The following is a 27,262-nucleotide window of genomic DNA, read 5'->3' on the forward strand; positions in this document are numbered from 1 at the left end:
CTCGGCGGGTCGCACTCGTGGACTCAGGTGTCACGGCGCTATGGGGATTCTGCGCCTGTGGCACACTTTGTCCCGTGCTTTGATTCGGCAAATCAGCTATCGACTTTCCCATAGTGGTTTTCTTTTTTACCGATCGTGTTTCAATTGGCATGAACTTCGTAGTTTAGCACTAGGTCCCACCGGGCGTGCCAAAATGTTGACCCTAGAAATTACAAAGCCTACGTGGCGCGCAGGCCGAGTATATTCTAAGCTAACTACGTCCTTCGGTGATTGCGGGGCGTGCCAACTCGTCGGCCGAGGCTCGGCCGAGGAGTAAATTTGATAATGCTGTGTTGAGTCGCGCTACTGACTTCTGCGTCTTGCGATTGCGGCCGAGAAAGGAACACGTCTCGGCCTCTTGGGTTCTCGAGCCTGAAGACAAGGCTGCTATTTCTTACAAAGTTCACGAACCGAATTCGGCTTGCAATGTGCCGAATGTAATAACTGTGACACCTCACCTCGCCGAGAAGGCTAATGAGATGACCTCGACCACCAAGGATTCGAAAACCCTTCTCGACCGAGACTTGGATAGGTAACCGACCGTTCTCGCCGCAGTGCTGTTGATGCCAACGGAAGATACTGCGAGACCGACCGACTCTACGGTGACAGAGCTATCTATGCCGACTTAAGATACCACCGGTTGCTTCCACAGTGCTGTTGATGCCAACGGAAGATGTGTCAGCGAAAAAGGAAAAGAAAAAGATCTCAAGTTGTGAGAGTTTGCGCAGGGCAATTTTGTATTGATTTTATGTGTCCCTTTTCCATTGCTGAATGTCTTGTATTTATAGTAGCAGAACACCGAGCCCGAGTTCCAATCCTATTCGAACTAGGTTTCCCTCTCCGGATTAACATTACCTCGATCAGTCCTATCTCTGCTAGGACTACGAATCTAGTCCTTAACTGAGCCGGATTCGCCTTCTAGTTTTACTGATCTCGTCGAGGGTCCCTATTGTATTAGGACTCGACTTGCACTCTGATTTAACCGACCTAGGCCTAGAAGCCCATGAGCTGAACGCCCCATGACCCTCTCGCCGTACGTCTTCCCGGGCCGAAAGTGATTCCTCCCTCGGCCCAAACTGTTATTTTGGGCCCAAACAGTGCCGATCACATTGAAAAATATCTCTTGAGTATGAGTTGCATTTGTACTTCCATTTGCATATTTTTTTTCACCAAAATAAATTTTGCTGCTTCTAGAAATACAATATGACAAAAGTAACACAAAAACTTAAAAATTTCCAGATGAACTAGATAAAAAGGGAAAATAAAAGGGGGCAAAATATATAGTATAGATTTTGGCTCATCATGCAGCAACATTTAAAGAGGGAATGACTAACACGCACCTTTTAGACCGCCACTTGATTTCTTTAGACTAATGCCACAATGAAGTTATGGTTTATATTAGGAAATTAATATTTTTTTAAGAGTGTTTAGGAAGAATGGTGGGTGGTGGGGAAGTGGGTGCCAAAATAATTTTATTTTTAAATTTCATTCGGACTTTCCATGCAGCATCAGATTCAATGTACTATCAAAGTTCCTATTCCATTGTGGGAAACGAAAGTAAAATATAAAAAATGTCTACTATGGTTTGTGGAACCAATTAATGGATACAAATATATATATTCAATTGTAGAACTGAATTTTTATTTTTATTTCCTACATAGATATATTTACATTAAGAAAGTGAGAATAAATTGTGTTGCAAACTCTTCATTGTCGAGATTTGAATCTAAGACTTCTCACTTATAAGTAAAGATAAATATCACTAAACCATAATAGTACGTGAAACTAAATTATTAAGATGATACTCAAAATAAGTTTTAGTGGGCTAGATGATACTCAAAATAAGCTTTTTTTACCTTGTTAATAAAAATTTTAATCTGTGGCTGTATATGCTTACAAATACCAATCAACCCAAGTTATATAAGAGTATCTCTAAAGAAGATGTAAAATTCTAGGTGGAGATATGACTGTGCATATTTGACATCAAAAATCCTTTCAATCAAAGTTTTATTTGCTTACTGGATTTAAAGCTTTTGTGTTTAGGAGTAAAATTTGACATCAATGTCAAATTTATTAGAATTGCAGATCCCTCATCTCACTAACATTTCAACCAATAAAATTTTGTTTAAACAATTTTTTTAATAAATACAACTATTTAAAGCTCTAGATTAATAAAAAATAATATTTGACAACTCGGTTGGAGAAACATAAAATTTGACATAAGATTTCAAATTGCTACATTAGTCACCAATTGTAATTTAACTATAATAATTTGACATTTTCGTTGGAGAAGATCTGATGCATTATAGGGAGTTGAATTGTAGGTAGCTACTACTACTCACCGCCAAGAAAGTCATTGCAATTTGCAGCCAGTCCAACTGTCCAAGTCCAAGTCGTATAAAAAGACACCGTTGGATGTATATTATAGGGAGTATTCTGAACATCATAACTATTGTGTATGCTCATTATACACCTAATTATCTGTCATATGTCCCTTCATCTAATTCTGGTTAACTTTCACATCAAATGTTTTTTCAATTTTGAAAAACAATTAATCAAGATTAAGTGAAAAACACATGACAGATGATTAAATGTATGGTGAACATACATCATAGTTTATAGTGACAAACAAAAATGCTCTCTATATTATGTTGGAACTTTGTGTTTATTTAAAAAAAAACCTAGTTATCGTTTTAATAAAAAACGTATCTCTCCTAGTTTTCTACCAAACAGGTTTTGTTTTGAAGATAAAATAAAATACCTAATCTTTCTCAACTAGGCGATCACTTCCAGATTTTTTGGCCTGATTCTAAGGCCACCTTAATTTTCCTCTACCACTTCAACGTTAAACTTTGGTTCTTCTATTATATATATGAGGGTCTTTCATTAGTCGAATAAGAAGAAAAAAAAGTTGAAAACTAAAGCTATAAACACTGAGCATTTTGAGTATATAGGGTGATAGTATTCGGATCTTCCTCAGTGCAAGAGAGGGTCTAAACAGAAGGATTCTAGGCTGTTTTATACTGGGGATGACGTGGTATTTATGAACTGCTTGCACACATTAAGCAGAGCCGCGAAACGTCTTAAAGAAAAAGACCCGCGACTCAACCCAAGACAGTTCTCTACTTTTGTTCTTCATTCTCTGGTAATATTGTTCTTGTTTTATAGTGCAGCAACATATTATGTGTCTCATTTGCCTCTGGTTGGTTGAGTCAGATATTGGATTAGAGGTTCCATGATTTTAAAACTTATTTTGTCTCCTGGAAAGAGCAAAAAGTGTCCTTGAGTATTATATATTCGCGTTGCAACACAAGACAAGCGTTGCCATCATTTCGTTCGTGATAGGAATCACTGTAGGGCTGTAAACAGTGACACTATAATGACAACCCATGAGGCGTCTTCTTCATTATCCTCCTCCTCCTCCTCCTCCTCCTCCTCAAAACTATGGAAGTACGATGTATTCTTGAGCTTTAGAGGCGAAGATACACGCAATGGCTTCACGGGCCACCTCCATGCAGCATTAAAAGACAAGGGCTACGAGGTCTTTATTGATGAGGATGATCTGAAAAGAGGGGAAGAAATAAAACCCGAACTGTTCCGAGCAATCGAAGAGTCCATAATCTCGATCATTGTCTTCTCAAAGAGTTACGTGGATTCAAGATGGTGTCTTGACGAGCTGGTGAAGATCATGGAATGTAAAGTAAAGCCGGGGCAAGAGGTTTTACCAATATTCTATCATGTCGATCCTTCACATGTGAGGAAGCAGGAGGGTTGTTTAGCCCGAGCATTTCAGAAGCACGAAGATGGCATCTTTGAAGATAAAGATGACAAAGAACGTGAAGCTATGAAAGAAACGGTAAAACAATGGAGGGAGGCTCTTACTCAAGCTGCAAATTTGTCTGGCCACTATCTTAATAACGGGTGATTAATATTTTTCATTAGACGTTGATGTCTTTCAATACTCGATTAGTATAATTGTACTGCTGCTATCTATTTGGGTTTTCCCCATTTTGAAACATTTTAATGAATGGTTGAAACATTTTAAGTTATATACATTACTCAAGTCCAAGCATCGAAAAATTAAGGTTATTTGGTTCAAGTGGTTTAAATAATATTGGGCATCTCTCTCCTATTTATTGCACGTTGATTTTAGGTTGAAATATCCCACATTCTAATACTTCCTACTCTCAAATCGTATTAGAGTAGCAATAATCCTCTAATATCTCCATATTTGCGGTCAGATGTGATTCTTTCTCTTTGTATCAAATTGATATACGCTTGTTTTAGTCGAAGAAGTCAGGCTATATCATCTCCCGCCATAACGTTCATGTTTATCTATATATACGTTCTCCATTTAGTTAATTCTTTATATTGAGTGAAGGTGATAAGCTTCTGGTAATCCTTCATTGAGTTAATGCTTATTAATTGAGTTTTCAGGCATGAAGCAAAGTTTATTAGGAAAATTGTTGATGAGAATATATGGGAATGGCGCCCCAGCACAAACGAATATTTACATGTGGCCACGCACCCGGTTGGAATCGACTCTCGTGTTCAACCAATTATCAGTGATCTTTCAAGTTGTGGATCAAATGACTTCAAAATGGTTGGAATTTGGGGGATGGGTGGATTGGGCAAAACAACTGCTGCTAAGGCCATTTATAACAAAATTCATCACAGCTTCCAATTTAAATGTTTCATTGCCGACGTTAGCGACACTGTAAGTAAATATGGTCTAATTTATTTGCAAGAACAGCTTGTTTCTAACATTTTGAAACAAACCACCAAGTTCCAAATAAATAGTGTCGATGCAGGAATCGGTGTAATAAAACAACATCTTCGACGTAGAATGGTACTTCTTGTTATTGATGATGTAGAGACAGTGGGCCAACTAAATGCAATAGTTGGAAATCGTGATTGGTTTGGTCCAGGAAGTATAATTATCATAACAACAAGAGATGAGCATTTACTAAATCAATGGAAAGTGAATATGAGATATCCAACTTGGGTAATGAATGAAGAAGGAGCTCTTGAGCTCTTTAGTTGGCATGCTTTTGGAAATAGTTTGCCTAATGAAGAATATCATGAATTGTCAAAGAAGGTAGTCTCTTATTGTGGAGGTTTGCCACTAGCACTCGAAGTTTTGGGCTCTTTACTTATGAGCAGAACCATAACAGAGTGGGAAAGTGAACTGGAGAAATTGAAAAGAGTACCTGAAGGAGAAATTATAGAAAAACTCAGAATAAGCTTTGATGGGCTAGATGATACTCAGAAGGCTATATTCCTTGATATATCTTGTTGCTTTCTTGGAATGGACAAGGATTATGTCACAAAAATATTAGATGGATGTGGCTTCTTTGTAACAATAGGAATCAGTGTTCTCCGTGAAAGATGTCTTGTAATTATTGAATACGGCAAGTTGAAGATGCATGATTTGGTTCGAAAAATGGGCAACATAATCATTTTTAAAGAATCCCCTACTCAACTTGAAAGATGGAGTAGACTGTGGAACCGTGAAGCCGTAATAAATGTGTTGATAAATGAATCTGTAAGTAGTTTCGCAACAAAATTTTATATTAATGCTCGCTAAATCATATCTTTGTGCAACTGGCCTATATTTTAGAATATTATGTAGAAATGTATTTATGCAATAAACCTTCACGTGGAAATAGAATCAATTAAATCGATTTTCTGTAGGAAAAATATTAGTATTTAGGTTAATTTTAATATTTGATTTTTTGAGATTAGGCTGTTAGTATTAAATGTTTGTTTCCTTGCCTATTAAAATTAGGTTTTTTTTTTTTGGCGAATTTATAATGTTCTCTTTCCTTTTGACTAATACATTATTATTCACTGTTTATATTTCATTAGTTCGTATTAGATTTTCAACTTGATATAAGAACAAGTTAATCCTTCAAAATTTAATCTGTTCTTTTTGTTTGTCGTTCATCGCCTCTCCCGATACTCAGTTGTTTGTTTGTCTAATTTGGATCAGTATGTTCAGTTCTCACTGATTTATAAAATTAAAAAAAATTTAAAAAAAAAGAAAAGTACGTAGTTTGAAGTCACTGCCGCACCAACCACCTGCACTCGACCCGCACTCCTGAACTTGCAGCCTGACCCGCTTCTGCAACCCGTCGTCCCTCGCTGATTTCCGCACGCCCAGATCTGCTGGAACCCAAAAACCTCCTCACCTGCTCAACATGAAGCCTGTACTCACCGTACCCACACCCCACCGCTGTAGCACCAGGTTCAACCGTCGCACGTTGCTACACCTGCGCCCACCGTCCCTGTCACGCCGTTGTCCCGCCCGCTGCCACCTGTACCCAGACCCGCGAATCCATCTGCTTGCCGTCCACCTGAACCATAGCAAATCCTATAATCGCACCCAAAGGATGACACACCCAGTCGTGTTTGCCCAAACCACACCGGAATCCCGCTGCTTGTTGCTTTCTTTTTCGTTTGTTTGAATCGAAGCCAGATCAGTTCGTGGAGTTGTCAAAGTTGTCTTGATTGAAAGAAAAAGAGAGCGTTCACTCGCTCTCCTTCTGCGATGATTTGCTTCTTCAGCAAAAGGGAGGAATTTGCCGAATTCAGAAGAGTGGGTATAATAACAAGGTTACTTGAATGAATTGCTGAAGTTTTTCAACCCTGGTTTTGATTGATATCGTAGAGTCCATGGAATCGACAAATGAAAGAAGTATTGAAGTTTGAGAACTTCGGATTGGGTCTGATGACTGTTGTTGGGCCCATTTTGGTTGCTTTTTGAGAAGAGTTGCAGTTTGGACTTGTATATGGAGTGTTATTGTCCACCACGACAGTCACTCGAGTGTTTTGACTGATGACCACTCAAGCGACATTATGTGTGTGGTGAATTGGATTTTTCTTTTGTTCGAAAACTCGTAATTGGTATTGGAGAAATTTGCATTAGCATTGGTATTGGTATTGGTCTTGCACTAGCATTGGCACTAAAATCATGCACTGGTACTTGCAATAGCATCATATTCCATGAATATGATATGTATCCAGTGCGATGTATGGGATATATGACAAAGGTAGAGTGTTAGAGTATTTCTATTGATCAGTCATGTCATATAGCCCCGAATCGAACATCCAATTGCTTCGATTTGAATTGTTCCTTTTGCTGCATTTCACCCAAAGGTTGAAGGGAGATAATGCATCAAGTTGTTCAAAAGGTTCAACTTGATCCTCTTCACCAGGGATCCCATATGAAGAACCCTAGGAGAGCCGTCAATTCCAACTATTGTCCATGTACGATCCATACTAGATTTGTCCAACTGCCCATCTTTGTCTAAGTAGAGTCTTTCAGTGGCATGTTTCGGTCATCTTCCCCATTACTTAGAAAAAGTGAGCCACCGATTCAGGTACAAAATATTATCATTATTGCCTGGACGATTATACATCCAACCTGTAATCGCAACGACCAAATTGGTAGAGCTTTTTTGGGCCTAGCCAATTAGTACTATCCGTTTCCTTACCTATTAGGGTAATGTTAGTTTTCTGTATATATGTGTTGACCCTAGAAACTACAAAGCCTACGTGGAGCGCAGGCTGAGTAATTAATGAGCTAACTACGTCATTCGGTGAATGCGGGGCGTGCCAACTCGTCGGCCGAGCTCGGCCGAGGAGTAAATTTGTTGATGTTGCGTTGGGTCGCGCTACTGACTTCTGCGTCTTGCGATTGCGGCCGAGAAAGGAACACGTCTCGACCTCTTGGGCTCTCGAACCTGAAGACAAGGTTACTATTCTTACGAAGTTCAATATCAAATTCGGCTTTCAATGTGCCGAATGTAATAACTGTAACACCTCACTTCGCCGAGAAGGCTGATGAGATGACCTCGACCAATAAGGATTTAGAAACCCTTCTCGACCGAGACTTGGATAGGTAATCAATCGTTCTCGCCGCAGTGCTGTTGATGCCAACGGAAGATACTGCGAGACCGACTGACTCTACGGTGACAGAGCTATCTATGCCGACTTAAGATATCACCGATTGCTTCCACAGTGCTGTTGATGCCAACGGAAGATGTGTCAGCGAAAAAGGGAAAAGAAAAATCACAAGTTGTGAGAGTTTGCGCAGGGCAATTTTGTATTGATTTGCAGGGGCTCTCACAGTTGCTGAATGGCTTGTATTTATAGTAGCAGCACATCGAGCCCGAGTTCCAATCCTATTCGGACTAGGTCTCCTTCTCCGGATTAACATCCCCTCGATCAGTCCTATCTCCGCTAGGACTACGAATCTAGTCCTTAACTGAGCCGGATTCGCTTTCTAGGTTATTGACCTCGTCGAGAGTCCCTATTGCACTAGGATTCGACCTCTTGCGTTATGACCTAGCCGACCTGGGTTTGGAGGCCCACATACTGAACGATCCGTGATATTCTTGCCGCAAGGCCTCCAGGGCCGAGAATGACCCTACACTCGGCCCAAACTGTTATTTTGGGCCCAAACATTGCCCCCTCGCTTCTGAGGTCTTCGGCCTGAATTCTTTGGCCGAGTTTCGGCCTTGAAGAAGCGAATCTGTCACTCAGAACCCTAATGCCCGAGTTCCAAGGCGCATTTATTGAACACGATTGCACGATCTTGATCCTGCTAACCAAACTTGCCACCTGGCGTTCTTTAATACGACCAACCCCAATGATGACGTCCAAGGCGTGCGGCTGCCTGAACCGTCGACATTATGACCACTATCTCAATCCGCGAGCCACTTTCTCAGTTCGTGAGCCCACTTTTCATCGTGCAGGCGTCGAAACATCTTCCGCCATTAATTTCGCCGTCACACGCAATCGTGCGCCCCCAACATCTGAAACCTTCGGTCTTCTCAACTGCATTTCCCAAATTTTCATCATGATCAGCGATTCTTTCGGTCGATTTTGCCCCTTTGTTTTGAATTTCAAACGATTACCCTTCTTGCCAAAAGCCTATAAATACTGAAAATCTCTTATTCGTACTTTACGCTCCCAAAACTTTCTAAAATCCCTTGCTATTGCTCTCTATTGCATCCCTCTATTCCAAGTCTTCGTCTTTAAACCCCCAACCCAGAAAATCCTTTTACGCCGTGATTCTTTCTTACAATGGCGTCCTTCATCTCCAAGCTTTCAAAGGAATGTGACCAGCATCAGAAGATTCTTGATCGGAGCTCGATCAAGACTATACGGTTTGAAAATGACATGAGCACTCAACACCAGATCCTGGGTCCTCTCTTCAAGGCTGCAATACCGCCGACCATCACTGGCCTCCTCCAGGAGCACTGCCTAACACCCTTGTTTCAAGGGTTTGAATGGTCGCGATGGGACGCAGCGAAACCCCAAGGCTCCTGGCCCTCGACGACCACAACCTGGGTAGCCTGGGTCGTTCGAATGGAACGGCTCTTCGGCGATCAATGGAAGGCACTCGGCATCTACGACGCCATCCTCGTCTCGTCCATGGATGTCGTCCTCGACAAGGAGCTTCTCCTAGCCGCTCTGTGCTTCTGGTGCTCGGCCACCAACACAATGGTTCTTCCTCTTGGTCCCATTGGTCCCACCATCCTGGATATCACCGCCATTCTAGGGACTTCGGCAACCGGGATCCCTGTCGACGCGACTCTCTCTAGGCACCCGTCGAATATCGACCTGAAAACGCTTTTCGACCGTCGAGCCTTCGAGACCCTGAGCCGCGATGGTCACATCCCGTCGAAGGAAGACATTCAGAAGCTCCACAAGAACTTCTGTAATTACAACACCCTTTATCTTCACTTCGCCGACCGAGGAGAAGAAGACCTGCGAGAAGGAGAGCATGAAGCCTTCCTCTTCTATTGGTACAACAAATATATTTGTTGTACCAAATCAAACAAGTGTTTGGTCGAGAACATGTCGGTAGCTGAGGCCCTGGCTAGTGGTCACGTCTTGGCACTGAGTTCCAACATTCTCGCCCAACTCTTCCATTGCCTGGCCGAAGCAACCCTCCACAAGGTCGACCCACACCAGAATGGTCCCCTCTGGGTCTTCCAGCTCTGGTTACAAGTGTACTTCGTCTCCCTTCGGCCGGCCATAGCTGACTTCTCACCAACGGAGGCGCTTGGACCTCAGTTGGCCTCCCGACCGATACCTCCCCATCAAGCCGAAGAGGTATTTCGGTACCTCTTCGCTCTCGACGACTTCTCCAACGACGAGTTCCTGATATGTCGTCGTCGAGACTATCCTTCCTCCATCAGGCTGCCTATCTCTACATGGAGTTCGGAGGAAGACGACGATCTTCGTCAGACCTGGGGGTCGTTTGTGCTTGCTCGCGACCTCCCTCTCGGCTGTGATGGGAAACGGTCGGGTTGGGAAGTATATCATCCGAACTTCCTTGCCCGACAGCTCGGCTACCTTCAGGGCTGCCCCGTCCCCCTTCTCTCCTCGCGAACAATCCTAAGCCGTGGACGTGAGCCTCGTTCCTCGGAGACGGAATGTAATACTGCCGTGAGGGAGTTCCAAGAGCGCTGCCAAAAATTCCGCCTTCGACCAGCCACCCCAGAAACCCATTGCACCGACACCTTCGGTGAGTGGTGGGAAAATTACATCCGGGAGTTCTTTGGTGCTCCGGTCGAAGAGGTGCTAAACAAACTCTTCGGTGATCGTCCGAAGAAGGCCTCGGCTCCCCAACCTCAAGGTAATTTTTCATTTATCACCGGTTCCTTCCAACCTTGCATATTGATTAGCCTTACTGAATTGTTCTTATCTTCTCAGGTCATCAGCCTTCGAGAAAAATGGAAGCTGTTGCCGCGGCCATGGTCGAGAAAAAATCAGCCCTGGTTAAAAAGGATAAAGCTGCTGTTCGGGCCGTGCCAACCAAACGACCCCGCCAAGAGGCCGAGCCGGCCGTCGAACCTCCGCCGCCTGCCAAGCGGGTGAAACAACTAGCAAAGAAGGGCGCACGGGAGATCCATGTCATCTCCAGTCAAACTACAGGGGCGACAACTCCCAGTGTTTCCCCTTCTCCCGCCGTTGTTCAACCCTCGGTCGAGAAACAGCCTACCCCGGCCGCAGAGACAGGTCGACCGCGACCTGTCTCTGGGGCTGGTACACCAGTTGTGCCTCCTTCCGTCGAGGAGGCACCCATTCCAAAAAAGGTGGTCTCTGCGACCAAAGGAGCAGCCCCTGAAAATCCAAAACCCTCGGTCTTCATCCTGGAAGAGAGTGAAGGGAGCGACGAGGTCCCGCTGGCAGATCGCCCTCACTCTCGTCGGCAACCTCCCCCAAAATCAGAGATGGTGGTTCAAGCCGGTCCCTCCACGGCTGATCGTGGCAAGCGCCCAGTCGAGGAGCCGACGGCGGCGGTCGAACCCCTCGCTCCTTCCCAGGATCAGGATGTTCCTGCCTCCTTCGAAACGGCTGTTCCGATCGGCCCATCTACAACCGACCGTGGCAAACGTCCACTCGAGGAACCCGAGGCGACGGCGGAATCGCCCGTTCATCCTCAAGACCAGGGCTTCCATATCCCTCCACAGGAGGTTACCTCGGCCTTCGTAAGTATCTTCTACCGTCTTTCCTTGATTGTTTTTCTGCTCTAGAATTCTAAACGAAGACAATACTAAATGTCAGGTGCCCTTTCATTCTTTTCACCGTCAATTCTACGCGCCGAAGGGCGTTATTTATATTTCTTGGCCGCCTCAGTGGCCATCAAACGTAGATAACCTCCATTGGCCGCGTGAATTGAGAAGCAATCTAAGACACTTGGCTCGGCCATTGAGTTCTTTAGGTTCGAGCAACGATCCTGGGGACATGGCCGAGGTCTCCTCTCGGCAGGTTAAAAAAACGAAACCATCTTGCTATTCTTGTCATGACTTTCTTTAAGCCTAACCTTGTTTGTACATGTAGGTTTCGTGGGAGGTCGAATTCAAAGCCCTCCTCTCCAGCACAACTGCAGAGTCCGGCCCTTCGGCCGCTCCAACTGAAGATGCCGATCCAAACGCTTTAACCCAGCTGCGGGAAGTTCTGTCGCTCTCCGCGTCTCAAGTGCTAGAGCGTAATGGTCATGATCAGCTTGGCGTATGTCTGAACGATCTTGGGGCCGACGGTCGCCTAAGTGGAGATGCCATCGTTCAGGCGTCGTCTGCCTTGGAGCGGGTTCGGGAGACATTTAGTGTCTTCCAGACTGCTCTAAAGGCCGAACAGGATCTACAGACTGCCACGGCCGTTCAAGACACTCTCCGCCCGAAAATCGATGATCTGAGGGCAAAAGGAGAAGTACTAGCCGAGCTCGATCGTCAGATGGCCGAACTTGCAAAACGTCGGTCGGCCATTGCTTCCGAGCTTGCTAGAGACTTTGAATCGGGCGGAAAGGATCGCCTTACTGAATACGTGGCTGCAACAAAGCGGGTCGAGCGATTAAAGCTGGACAAGAAGAACCGGCAAGCTGAAGTTATCATGGCCGACGTGCGGTGGTTGGAGTTGAAGGCCCTGCTCAGCACTCTTCTTCCGTCTTCTCCTTAAATGTATTTGAATGTAAACCAACCGACCTACTTATTTTGTAAATACTTTATCAATTTTAATGGACTGGTTTACTATTCCCGCATTTCCCATGTGACCGGATAATATTTCTTCAAAAACTTCCCATTAATCGGTAATCTGTGGACCGCGCCGGTTCGGTCTTTAAGATGATACGCCCCTTTTCCGTATACCTTATGCACAATAAACGGCCCTTCCCAATTCGGCGACCACTTGCCGAACCTAGGATCTTTGATTCCTACGGGCAACACCGTTTGCCACACTAACTCACCCTCGCCGAATGTTTTCTGTCGCACCTTTTGATTATATGCTCGCTCGGCAATCTGTTTTTTCGCCACTAGTAAGTTATAAGCGTCAAGTCGCGCTTCTTCCAAATCTTCTAATTCCTGTCTCATGGACTGACTATATTCGGCGCTAAACAAACTACTTTGTTTAATTAATCGCAACGAATTTATACTCAACTCGACTGGTAGCATTGCATCGTGTCCGTAAGTTAATGCGTATGGGGTTGTCACAGTCGCCGACCGGGGCGACGTCCGGTATGCCCATAATGCCTCGTTCAACTTCAAATGCCACATTCCAGGCCTTTCTTTTATTATTTTTTCGAGGATACCGATCAACACTTTATTACTTGCCTCGGCCTGCCCATTCGCCTGTGGATAATACGGTGTGGACTGTTCCAGCCGAATTTTCAAATTGGTCGTGTAGTCCTTAAACCTTTTGGCTGTGAAGATTGTTCCATTATCGGTTATGATCGTTTCTGGCACACCGAACCGGGTCACAATGTGTTCCTCCACGAAATCGCAAACTTCCTTAGATGTTAACTCGGCATATGATTTTGCTTCGACCCACTTAGTAAAGTAATCAGTGGCGACTATTATCCATGCATGCTTAGCAGCTCCAGAAGTTGGCGTGATTTTGCCGATTACGTCCATGGCCCATCCTCTAAACGGCCACGGCTTAATGACCGAATGTAATGATTCGGCCGGGGCCCTTTGTATAGGCCCATGGATTTGGCACTGCACACATCCTCGTGCAAACTCGATACAATCTTTCAGTATTCTCGGCCAAAAATAGCCGTGTCGTCGGAGTAGCCATCGCATTTTCCGTCCAGACTGGTGAGCTCCGCATACCCCTTCATGAACTTCTGATATCGCCCGAGCACTTTCTTGGGGGCCGAGGCATAATAATAACAAACCATCTTCACCCTTTCGGTACAACTCGCTCTGGTACGTGACATAGTTCGTGGCTTGAACCCGTGTCCTACGACTATGTTTTCCGTTGGGGTTGTCAAGGTACTGCATAATGGGTTTTCTCCAATCATCTGGTACTGCCTCGACCGCGCAAATTTCTATAGAGTCCTGCCGATCTAACAACAAAGGCAGGGACATGACCCTGGTGCGTATCACATTATCTCGACGGAGGATTTGCTGATTAACCAAGGCCGGGTATAGTTGTCGTAATATTGGTATCTCCCGGCCTAACTTGCCCCCATGAGTTGTGCACTGGAGGCGATTTGAGCCAACTCGTCTGCGTCGGTATTATGAACCCGAGAAACATGCTCGAATGTAATACCGTCAAAGGACTCGGCCAAATAACTGGCGACCATGTGGTAAGGCGCCAGAGTACAACTCATGCAGCGAAAAGACCCATTAATTTGGTTAATCACGAGTTCAGAATCCCCGAGGACGAGAACACGAGTGGCACGTAGGTCAAGAAGGAGGCCCAGACCAATGACCAAAGCCTCGTATTCGACCTGGTTATTGGTGCAGTCGAAATCCAATTTGAGCGAAAATAACCAACGATCGTTGTGAGGAGATTGAATGACGATGCCTGCGCCGGCCGAGGACGAAGTACTGGAACCATCGAAATACATCGTCCAATAGTTGTCGCGGGTCACCACCATGCCAATCTCGACGTCAGCACCCCCGAAATCGTAAGGCGAAGGGTGCTGGGCAAGGAAATCGGCCAACGCCTGTCCTTTCACAGCTTTTTGCGGCACGTATTGCAAACTGAACTCGGACAACGCCATCGTCCATTTCCCAATTCGGCCCTTCACAATTGGCCGGGTAAGCATGTACCGGATAACGTCGGTCTGGGCAATGACTTGGGTGACCGACGGGAGCATGTAATGCCGAAGCTTCGATGCAGCGAAGAACACGGCGAGACAGAGCTTCTCAACGGCGGAATAATTGATCTCCAGAGGACTCAGATTACGGCTGAGGTAGAAGATAGCCTGTTCCCGTTCGGCATCGTTGTCTTGCGCGAGGAGGCAACCGATGGACTCGTCGGCCGCCGAAATGTATAGCTTGAGAGGCTTACCGCGCTGAGGAGGGACCAGGACAGGTGGGTTTGTAAGGGAAACCTTGATCTGTGTGAACGCCGCCTGGTGCTCCTCATTCCACATGAACTTATCTGAGTCCTTGAGCTTCAAAAGTGTGGAAAATGCTTTCATTTTACCTGCCGAATTAGCAATAAATCGGCGTAAAAAATTGATCTGGCCGAGTAAGGACTGTAATTGTTTCTTCGTTGTTGGGGGTGGGGCGGTGATGATTGCGCGTGCCTTATTCTCATCGACTTCAATCCCACGATGATGTACGAGGAAACCAAGAAAATTCCCGGCCGATACACCGAAGGCACACTTGGCAGGATTCATCTTGAGGTTGTGCTGACGCATACGGAGGAAAGCCTGTCGGAGATCGTCCAGATGTGTCTGTCGGCGTTTAGATTTGACGACAACATCGTCGATATAAACTTCGACGATGGTGCCAATTAAATCATGGAAGATGGTGTTCATCGCCCGTTGGTACGTGGCGCCGGCATTCTTGAGGCCGAATGGCATGACAACCCATTCGTAAGTGCCGAGTGCCCCCGGGCAACGGAAAGCAGTTTTGTGCACATCAGCTTCGGCAATAAATATTTGGTTGTATCCGGCATGTCCATCCATAAAGGATAAGATCGCATGATTCGCCGCGGCATCGATTAACAGATCTGAAATCGGCATTGTATACTCATCTTTGGGCGTTGCCAGATTCAGATTTCGAAAATCGGTGCAGATGCGCAGTGCACCACTTTTCTTTAATACAGGAACAATATTCGCCAACCATTCGACATATCGAGCTGTCCGAATGAACCCGGCTTTCAAAAGCCGAACTAGTTCGTCCTTGACACTGAGTTGGACTTCGGTCGAGAATCGACGAGGTGGCTGACGGAAAGGCTTGAATCCGGGCTTAATACGTAATTCATGCTCGACTAAAGCACGATCTAAGCCGGGCATTTCATGATAACTCCAAGCAAAACAATCTTTGAATTCCGTAAGCAAGGCCCGCAACTCGTCCTTCATTTGTTGAGGAAGTAACGTACTAATAAACAAAAGCCGTGGGTCATCGGCCGTTCCAACATTAATCTCTTCCAAAGGGTCCTTAACAAGGGGCCGATGATCTTCGAGTTCGGCCGGGGCGGCTCGAATTTTATCAAAAGATAATACAGGCCCATTATCTCCCTCAGCAAGGAACTCGACGAGGTTGACGCCCGAATTTGGTTGTTTAGATATCGTATACCAATGGGCCAGCAGTCGTTCCATAGTAGATGAAACCGCGGCCCTGCGTGTTTCCCGATCGGTGTCAAACATCGACTTCGGGGAGAAAGTTAGTTAACCCGAGTCTCGCCGAATCCTGCTGAACAGTCTCGGCGCCAACCTCAATAGCTTTCTGAACGGAAATTCGAGTCGGCCGTCCCTCTTCATTGAAGCCCTGCAAAGTAATGTAGCCGACGTGATCGTCATAATACCGTGCTTGTATCATGTTAGCTTCGAAGGGCTGGCTATCGGCCGGATGAACAGTGACCGATTTGCCATCCCAAAAGACAAGCACTTGGTACAATGATGAAGGAATACAACTGGTTTGATGAATCCAATCTCGGCCGAGCAATGCATTATACTCGGTTTTGGAATCAACCACGAAAAAAGCGGTCATATGGGTGCGACCGGTAATATTTACAGTCAACGGTAGTACACCCTTGGTGTGGGATTTGTCACCGACAAAACTACTCATTGTGATTCCTGACGGAATAAGCTCGTCATTTGAACGGCGCAAGGCCTTCATGATGTTTAGAGGCATAATATTAACGGTAGCTCCACAGTCGACAAAAAATTTAGAAACTGGATATCCCTCGATGTGGGCCGTCACATACAGTGGCTTTAAATGGTGAAGCTTAGCCGACGATGAACGAAGGAACAATTCGGCCAAAGCGGCCTTTAGACTATCATCTTTTGCTGTTGACTCGCCTTCAGCAATCGATACAAAATCGACATGGCCGGGTTCCTCGGCAACCACATCTCCATCAAGGAAATTTGGTTGAGCCGTGCTTGATTGAAAATCGGCAGGTAACACATGGACCATACTGATTTCCATATTATCCAGGACTGAAGGGCCCATTTGGCCAAGACCCTCCTCGTTCGGTTGGTCGGCGACTACGGACTCAGTTGTCGTCAGAGTCGGACAACGAGACTCTTCTGTCCCTTCTTCAATGACGTCACTCGACGGAGCTGCTTCGAAGATTTGTTGGTTCTGCATGACCGCCTCAGGTAAGGTTGAGATTGACAATGAACTTGGGGTCAGGACCTGAACCTGCTCCTGGTAGTGTAGCCGAGCATCCCTAGTGTCGAGATAAGCATCCAGACGGGCAATACGTGCGATTTCATCGGTCGTAAGGCCGAAGAGAGAAACCGCCGAAAATACTTCAAAGTGATATCGTAAATACTGAAGGTCCTCCAGCGAGAAAGGAAGGTCGGCTGCATTGATATCGATGTACGGGTCGACTTCAAACCCAAAAACACGAGCTTCTCGTATGTGCTGGAACCTTGCTTTCAATCCTGGATCTGAGGTCTTCTGGATGATCCGCTCGGCATCCGGACAAGTCAGGATCAGATCAATGGTGTCCTGGCATGCCTTCGGCAAACCATACAGATCGTTGGCCGAATGATTCTTATGAAATTCTCGCATATACTCTAAAGACTCCCCAAGGAACGGGGGATGCAAATTCCGTCGAATTTTGACCAAAGGCTCTTGTATAACTAGCGAGGATAATTTGCTTTCGGCCTCTTGCCTAATGTTCAAGACGTGCCTTCATTTCCCCTGGTCGAATGAGAAGTTTGATCCGTTTATCAGCTTCTTCAAACATGGTCTCGACATCTTGATCGACCAGCCATTTCCCTTGAACCAACTCTGTCATAATTGCTGGAGGTGGTCGCTCCTCATCAGTGGCAACTGTATCCTTCGGCCGCCACTTAGGGGCTGAAGTTTCTTGGGCTACTTGTCGGCGAGCCATGCAATCTATCCGTTGATGCCGCCGTTTCTGAGATTTAGACAACGCGGTGTAAACGCCCCTCGAAGAATGGTATGTATACCAACGTTGATCTCTAGGCTCGGGAGGCTTGAAGGTCTTTTGACTCCGCGATGATCCTGAACTGCTAGAATTACGCTTATAGTAATCATCGTCATAAAATGAAGCATCAAAATCGAGGCGCCGCCTGACCGGGGGTGTCTCTTCCATCCGTACTTTAGGACCGAGCCTCCCAAAAACCCCATGATGTTGGCCTTCATTGGCTATCTTTTGCCGAGTTACGGCCATGGGTTGCGAAGAAGGCTTCTCCTCTGGTTCACTGTCGACCTTCGCTTTACATTTCCTGCACAAAACCGCCGTCCCACTATCTTCATCGGCGCTACAATCCATCATAGGTTTGACAATAGCGGGCCCCGTTAAGGCCACAGATGGTTTATTTAAACGCAAATCAGCCATGAACCGTGGCCGAACATTCTGATTCCGCGGGCGTTGTGTCTCAACCACTTCAGCCTTGCCTTTCCCTTTGTCCTTGGGTAGGTACGCGTCGACCATGTTTACTGTTGCCGTGGGGAACGGATCAGTATCAACACTCATCCTCTTCTCGGGAAACTTCAGTTTGCCATTATCAATCCAGCTTTGGACGTTGTCGCGAAATACGACGCAATTGTTTGTCGTGTGTTTGCTCGAATTGTGGTATTTGCAATACACCTTTCCTTTAAGCTCTTCGGCCTTAGGAATGTTATGACCAGGCCGAAGTTTAATGATTCTTGCTGATAACAGTTGGTCAAAAATTGCGTCAGCCTTGGTAATATCAAAAGTATAAACCTTTGACGGTTTCGATGTTCCTTCAGTGGCCGAGCGACTTTTGGCTTCTCTAGAATCAACCTGAGTCAATGCCTTGCAAATGTATGGCTTATCTATTACTATCTCAGCCGCATCCACACTAACACATTCATCCTCGGTCGATGCATAATTGACAGTAGGGTTTTTGTATATCGTTCCCCGAACTGGAGTCTTCGAAGTCTTTTCCTCGCGGAGCAAATAATCATACTGCTCGACATGTTGGGCCAATTCGTACATATCCCGAAAATTTGCCCCCAAGAATTTCTTTTTGTATTCGACGTCAAGGCCGTTCAAAGCAAGCCTGACAAATTCGACTTCAGGTAAAGGCACTCGGCACCAATTCCTAGCCGATTTGAACCTGGTAAGATAATCCATTGGTGACTCATCAGATGCTTGAGCCATCCGTGCTAATGAAGAGACTGACATCTCCATCCCCAGCCGATAAAACTGCTCGTGGAACTTCTCGACCAACTCCTCCCAGTTTTGGACGGAATTAGGCGGGAGATTGATGTACCAGGCAAATGCCGAGCCGGTCAATGAAAAATTGAACAGCCGTAACTTATGGAAATCACTATTAACATCTCCACATTGCGCGGTGAAACGAGCCACGTGCTCCAACGAAGACAGGGACGATTCACCGGCAAAAAGACTAAAATATGGGATCTTGAAACCCTTCGGGTATCCAAACGTTTCCACATACGCTGGGTATGGATGAATAAACTTGGGAAACTTCGGCCCTTTCTTCATGGCCGAGTCGATCATCCGCTGAACTTCGGTCATATCAACAGGTGTTGCTTCGACCCTCTGGTCGGTCCCGTCTGACCTACTATTCGACCCTCCTCCTTTCTCCAAATTAATTGGTTTGAGCGGGGCAGGAATAGGCTCGGCCGGTACAATCGGTACCGGGTTGTTTCCTGGTAAACAATGTTGGCGAAGATCGAAAGGCTTGCTGCCACCAACTTGACTAACCAGCATTTCAAGCAGCCTGGTTTGTCGATCATTGGAACTGAGTATCGCGTCATGCAGCTTGTCAATGCCTCGACTAAACGTCTGCTCGACTGACCGAGACTGCTCGTCCAGTCGCTTTCGAAGAAACGACCTTGTTGGTGGATCAGATCCTTCACCACCATCCTCGTCACACTCTTCTACCATCCTTGTTGGTGGATTTAGAAACCCTTCTCGACCGAGACTTGGATAGGTAATCAATCGTTCTCGCCGCAGTGCTGTTGATGCCAACGGAAGATACTGCGAGACCGACTGACTCTACGGTGACAGAGCTATCTATGCCGACTTAAGATATCACCGGTTGCTTCCACAGTGCTGTTGATGCCAACGGAAGATGTGTCAGCGAAAAAGGGAAAAGAAAAATCACAAGTTGTGAGAGTTTGCGCAGGGCAATTTTGTATTGATTTGCAGGGGCTCTCACAGTTGCTGAATGGCTTGTATTTATAGTAGCAGCACATCGAGCCCGAGTTCCAATCCTATTCGGACTAGGTCTCCTTCTCCGGATTAACATCCCCTCGATCAGTCCTATCTCCGCTAGGACTACGAATCTAGTCCTTAACTGAGCCGGATTCGCTTTCTAGGTTATTGACCTCGTCGAGAGTCCCTATTGCACTAGGATTCGACCTCTTGCGTTATGACCTAGCCGACCTGGGTTTGGAGGCCCACATACTGAACGATCCGTGATATTCTTGCCGCAAGGCCTCCAGGGCCGAGAATGACCCTACACTCGGCCCAAACTGTTATTTTGGGCCCAAACAATATGATATCTTGTAACTCTATAATATAACAAGTCTAGCAAGATGTAGTCTTATAGGTTAAGTAGTTGTCTCAGTAAATTTGTAATGTTGTCTTTCTTTTCGATTAATAAATTATTGTTCATAGTTTATATTTCGTTTGTTCATAGCTTACTCTACTTTTTAACTTTTCCAATCGAAATTATAAATCGTAGCAATTGTTAGTATGCTCCTTCATGTTTGTAAATCTTTTTTCACATGTAAATTACCCTTTTGTTGCTCATTAATCATTATATATCCTTTTGTTTACTTAACAGGGAACTGAAGAAAATGAAGTAGTTACTTTAGACTTGCCAAGCTCTAAAAAAGCTAGTTTCCGTACAAAATCTTTTGCAGGTATGAAAAAACTGAGGTTGCTACAGCTCAGTAACGTAGACCTCACTGGAAACTTCAAACATTTTACGAAAGAGTTGAGATGGTTGTGCTGGCAAGGATTCCCTTTCAAGTCCATGCCGAAGCACCTTCTTAATCAACCAAAACTTGTCGCTCTTGACCTGCGCTTCAGCCAACTCAGACAAGGCTGGAAGAATTCCAAGGTACAATCACCCCTAGCTGGTTATAATTAATTCTCTCTTTCTGATTTTATTTTTAGCTTTATTTTTTTAAGCCATATTCTTGTTGGATTTTAGAGGTCGCACTTGGTGCGATGGCAAGTGCCTTCGCCCATGAGCGGTAGGTCTCAGGTTCGAGACTTGGGAGCAGCCTCTCCATAAATGGGGGTAAGGCTAGCCGACATTCACCTCTCCCAGACCCTGCGTAAAGCGGGAGCCTTGTGCACTGGGTACGACCTTTTTTTATTCTTGTTGGATTTTAAATAATATTTGCTTTTGAGTTGTGCAGCTGCTCGAGATGTTGAAAATCCTTGATCTTAGTAGTTCCCGTAAGTTAAAAAGGTCACTAGACTTTTCAAGGCTCCCAAATCTCGAAGAATTGAATTTTGAAGATTGTTCGAGTTTGTCCGAGATTCACCCTTCCATTGGTCAACTTAAAAGACTCACTTTGGTGAATTTTGAATACTGTACTAAGCTTAGGTATCTTCCAGGGGAATTCTATAAGTCGAAATCGGTTAAGACTCTTTATTTAACCTACTGTTGGAGACTCAGAGGACTGCCTGAGGGCTTAGGGGAGATGGTAGAATTGAGAAAAGTTAGAGCACATGATATAGGCATAACACAAATACCCTCTTCCATAATGAGATTGACGAATCTCAGAGAACTAATTCTCTCAAACTGCAATCTTATTGAGGATGTACACCTCAAGAATCTTGGGGGTCTAATTTCTTTAAAAGATTTGGATCTTGGTTCTAATAGTTGTCGTAGCCTACCCAGCCTTAGTGGTCTTTCAAATCTTGTAAATTTGACGTTGGATCTTTGCAGAAATCTTCGTGCAATCCCTAGTTTACCAACAAATTTGGAATCGTTGTCTGCAATTGGCTGCCATGCATTGGAAACAATGCCAGACTTTTCTCAAATGTCAAATATGAGAGCACTGTATCTAACTGATTCTCCCAGAGTCAGAGAAGTTCCAGGCTTAGGCTTGGATATATCATTGAACTCTATGGCATGGCTTTGTATGAAAGGGTGCACCAATCTCACTGCTGAGTTTAGGGACAACATCCTACAGGTCTCTCTCTATCTCTGTCTCCTCATTCTTGTCTTTCTCTATCTATCACACACACAAACACAAATGCATATGTACAAGAATTTGACAGTGCTATATTATGTTGTATATGTATTATAGCGATGGACTTCTTGCGGAAGTGGTGGCATTTATTTGGATGGGATTTATGATATTCCGGAGTGGTTCGAGTTTGTCGCTGACGGCAATAAAGTCAGTTTCGATGTTCCTCAGTGTGATGGTCGTAATTTTAAAGGGTTGACGCTCTGCTGTGTTTATTCGAAAATCAAAGAAAATTATCATCCTCTTGACATTATTGTTGTAAATTGTACCAAGCATACTACTTCGAGGGCCTTTTGGCCTTCCTGGGGATCACTAGAGGATTATTTTTGGCAGGGACAATTATCGAACGATAAGCTCAAGCTCAGTTTGCAAGATGGGGACAAGATTGTTATTCTTTTAGAGGGTTTTAGAACGAGACCAAAGAAAACAGGGGTAAATCTAGTATGGGCCAAACCTTTGAAGGAAAATATGCATGGTTCGCCTGATTATATGTACACATCTGAATCTGAACCACATCCGGATTGGTTGTATGATGAGTCAGTCCAGGACCAAGCCATGACGACTACTAGAGATGAAACCAAATGACGAGAGAGCATTATCAGTTGCTATTCTTGCATTATACTCTCCCCCAGACCACGTCAGCGTCTTTCTCGTTTTCCCAGCTCGATTATTCGGACATTTGATTTGATCACGTTCAGCAGATGATTTGTTCCTCATTTTACAGATAATTCATTTGCGATATTGACTAGTTGTTCGGTTGTTAATTGTTCATATTCATATTCTCTTGTGGAACTAAATTATTAACATCATACTTCTACTTTTTCGGTCCTAAATCAAAATTTTAGATTGAATGTGCAGTTAATGACGATGGATAGAAATCAGGACTATAATCTCATTGTTTCCTCGTGGAATCCTTTCTATCAACTCCTCTGCTTCGTCTAACAGTACTCCAGCATGGCCAAGAAGGTCGGTCAGAAAACCATAGTGTTTCTAACTTCCGCTCAATCTCTCATTTATCTCTCTCGTGGAGTTGAAGAACTCACGACCCTAATCTAACAACCCTCTGTGAACTCGAGCAGTTAAGACAGCAATGAAGGTGAGATCATCAAGCTTCATGCCAGTCTGTACCATTTTCGAGAACAACTCTATTGCTTAGCTTGTCTTGCCATTCCTTGCATTGCAAGCCCACAAATGATTGAAGTCCAAGAGGCTGCTTCTTTGTCCCCAATCCATTAAAAATCTCCAAAGATTTGTCCATGCTCCCCCATTTCGCATACATTTCCATAAGCCCGGTAGCAAAAACTGCAACAAATTTTATACTGTTTTCATCTATGTACCACCAATTTTGTACTGTTTTCATCTATGCACCAAAATCATATTTAATTATTTAATGTTTAATTTGTAAGTGTTTTGAACGAACTTTGTAAGATTTTTTAATTGTGAATTTGAAGTAAAATAATAGCAAATGTATGAGATTGAAATGTTTTAAAAATATTGTATGAAGTTACAATTGCATCCAAACTTAAAGGCACAAAATGTAATTTACACCTTTTTTTCCGTTGAAAATCCAATGATCCTGATCAACAGACCACAAATTGGAGCCTTTTGGCTTGTAGGCTTGCACGTGGGGGGCTGTCTGCTGCCGACGTTGCTGATGGAAGTTGGCCATTGCCAGCGGGCTCAGGCCGAGGCTTGAATTGGTAGGGCAGCCCAACGGGGATCGTGGAGCCCAACAATCAATCGCCCCCCAACAATCAATCGCCCCCTATTTTCTTCTCCGCTTGAGCTGCAATTCTTGACCCAAGACAATTTAACCCAATTGGGGTCGCTGTATCTCCATCGGCACCCGGATGCAGTGTTAAATGAGCAAGGGGGCCATAGAAACTTCTTTTCGAACGACTCCACTCAAAGTTGTTTGGGAGCATATGCTCCTATCAACTTTACCCGGGACACACAAAAGAAGTACTTTGATCCTATTAGACGGGGGAGGGTGAAGAAGCTAGGACAGAAGGGTAGAGTTCAAGAGAGCAAAATGCGTTTAGGAACGTGGAATATAGGAACCTTAACGGGAAAATCTATGGAAGTAGTGGAAGTTATGGTGAGGAGAAGGATAAATATTATGTGCCTACAAGAAACTAAGTGGGTTGGTAGTAAGGCAAAGGATCTAGAAAACTCAGGGTTTAAACTTTGGTATTCGGGCACAAATAGAACGAGAAACGGTGTTGGCATCATCGTGGACAAGACCTTGGTACAAGATGTTGTAGATGTCAAGAGGGTAGGAGATAGAATCATGGCAATCAAGATTGTAATAGGACAAGAACTTATCAATGTGATTAGTGCGTACGCACCTCAAGTAGGGTTGGATACGAGTTCGAAGGAGAAATTTTGGGAAGATCTTGGAGACTTGGTGCAAGGAATTGCTCAGACGGAGAAGTTATTTATAGGAGGAGATTTAAATGGACACGTGGGCAGGGAGACAGGCAACTATGGAGGTTTTCATGGTGGCCATGGTTTTGGGGAGAGAAACGAGGATGGGGAAGCTATCTTGGATTTTGCAATGGCATATGATCTCTTCTTAGCCAATACCTTCTTTAAGAAGAGAGAAGAACATGTGATCACCTACAAGAGTGGGTCGTCAAAAACACAAATAGATTTTCTTCTAATGAGGAAAGGGGATCGTATAACTTGTAAGGATTGCAAAGTTATACCAGGAGAGAGCGTGGCTAATCAACATCGCTTGTTGGTGATGGATGTACATATCAAAAGAGTAAGACAAAAGAACAAGACTTGGAAGTGCCCAAGAACTAGATGGTGGAATCTAAAAGAAGAAAAACAAGCCATTTTCAAAGAGAAGGTAATCACCCAATGTGTGTGGGATAGAGAGGGGGAAGCTAGCCAAATGTGGGATTCCATGGCTAGTTGTATCCGAAAAGTAGCAAAAGAGGTATTAGGAGAGTCCAAGGGCTTTGCCCCACACCAAAAGGAATCTTGGTGGTGGAATGAGGAGGTACAAACAAAGGTGAAGGCTAAGAAGGAATGTTGTAAAGCCTTATACAAGGAGAGGACCGATGAAAATGGTGAAAGGTATAGAAAAGCGAAGCAAGAGGCGAAGAAAGCTGTCAGAGAAGCTAAGTTAGCGGCTTACGACGATATGTATAAACGACTAGATACCAAAGAAGGAGAGTTGGATATCTATAAACTAGCTAGAGCAAGGGAAAAGAAGACAAGGGACCTAAACCAAGTGAGGTGCATCAAGGATGAGGATGGAAAGGTTCTTGCTACAGAGAACGCGGTTAAAGACAGATGGAGAGGTTATTTTCATAATCTTTTCAATGAAGGACATGAAAGGAGTGCTTCTTTAGGAGAGTTGAGTAACTCAGAAGAGTGTAGAAACTACTCCTTTTATCGTCGAATCCGGAAGGAAGAAGTGGTTGTAGCTTTGAAGAAGATGAAGCATAGAAAAGCAATAGGCCCAGACGATATACCAATCGAAGTGTGGAAAGTTTTGGGAGAGACAGGTATAACATGGCTCACTGACCTTTTCAATAGGATTTTGAAAACGAAGAAGATGCCAAATGAGTGGCGAACGAGCACTTTGGTGCCTATCTACAAGAATAAGGGCGACGTACAAAATTGCATGAACTATAGGGGTATTAAGCTAATGAGTCATACAATGAAGCTCTGGGAGAGAGTCATTGAGCATAGATTGAGGCAAGAGACACGGGTTTCGGACAACCAATTCGGGTTCATGCCAGGGCGCTCAACCATGGAGGCAATCTATCTCTTACGAAGATTGATGGAAAGATATAGAGATGGGAAAAAGGATTTACACATGGTCTTTATAGATTTGGAAAAAGCGTATGATAGGGTCCCAAGAGACATTCTTTGGAGGATTTTAGAGAAGAAAGGAGTACGAGTAGCATATATCCAAGCTATAAAGGATATGTATGAAGGAGCAAAGACCGCCGTAAGAACTCATGAAGGACAAACCGAAAGCTTTCCCATAACTGTAGGATTACATCAAGGCTCATCCTTAAGTCCTTACCTTTTTGCGTTGGTAATGGATGAGTTAACAGGACATATTCAAGATGATATTCCTTGGTGTATGCTTTTCGCAGACGATATAGTGTTGATAGATGAAACTCAGGAAGGGGTAAATGCAAAGCTTAACCTTTGGAGAGAAGTGTTGGAATCTAAAGGTCTTCGCCTCAGCCGATCAAAGACAGAATATATGGAGTGCAAGTTCAGTGCAAATGGAGGCCAAAACGAGTTAGGGGTGAGGATCGGAGATCAAGAAATACCAAAGAGCGACCGTTTTCGTTACCTAGGATCTATCTTGCAAAAGAACGGAGAATTAGATGGAGATCTCAACCATAGAATACAAGCTGGATGGATGAAGTGGAAGAGTGCATCCGGCGTGTTGTGTGACCGCCGTATGCCACTGAAGCTCAAGGGAAAATTTTATAGGACGGCAATAAGGCCGGCAATGCTGTATGGCACAGAATGTTGGGCGGTGAAACATCAACACGTACACAAAATGGGTGTAGCGGAGATGAGGATGCTTCGTTGGATGTGTGGGCACACGAGAAAGGATAAGATTAGGAATGAGGATATCCGGGGTAAAGTAGGAGTAGCCGAAATTGAAGGAAAGATGAGAGAAAATCGGTTACGGTGGTTTGGACATGTGCAAAGAAGGCCTACTGACGCTCCGATTAGAAGATGCGACTATGGGACAGAGGTTCAGGGCCGAAGGGGTAGAGGAAGACCTAGGAAAACTTTGGAAGAGACTCTAAGAAAAGACTTAGCGTACTTGGATCTAACGAAGGACATGACACAGGATCGAGCACAATGGCGTTCTAAGATTCATATAGCCGATCCCACTCAGTGACTTGGATTTTCCAAGTCTCCAACCAAGAAGTTTTCCTCACTCGGGAAATTAAGGGAACACTACCCCAACCTACATGCTCCACTCAGAAAGCTTCAACATACAAGCTTCAACAAAAGAAAATTCAAAGAACTTAGCGAAGAAGGCTTTGGTGTATTTAACACAATACGTTGAAATGAAGGAA

General features: G+C 44.6%; 1 protein-coding gene and 1 pseudogene across 1 annotated transcript; one reads left to right on the forward strand and one right to left on the reverse strand.

Moving 5' to 3' along the window:
* LOC126602694 (pentatricopeptide repeat-containing protein At1g31430-like) overlaps positions 1–27,262 on the reverse strand; it is a 108,952-nt pseudogene that overhangs the window by 36,219 nt on the left and 45,471 nt on the right.
* On the forward strand, positions 2,974–22,932 carry LOC126605458 (disease resistance protein RUN1-like). The gene is made up of 6 exons (XM_050272867.1): positions 2,974–3,960; positions 4,477–5,584; positions 20,771–21,049; positions 21,354–21,697; positions 21,773–22,136; positions 22,254–22,932. The coding sequence occupies exons 1-6, from the start codon at positions 3,419–3,421 to the stop codon at positions 22,776–22,778; spliced, it is 3,162 nt and encodes a 1,053-aa protein (XP_050128824.1). The 5' UTR covers positions 2,974–3,418; the 3' UTR covers positions 22,779–22,932.

Source organism: Malus sylvestris, chromosome 15, assembly GCF_916048215.2.
Source record: "Malus sylvestris chromosome 15, drMalSylv7.2, whole genome shotgun sequence".
NCBI classification, from domain to species: domain Eukaryota; kingdom Viridiplantae; phylum Streptophyta; class Magnoliopsida; order Rosales; family Rosaceae; genus Malus; species Malus sylvestris.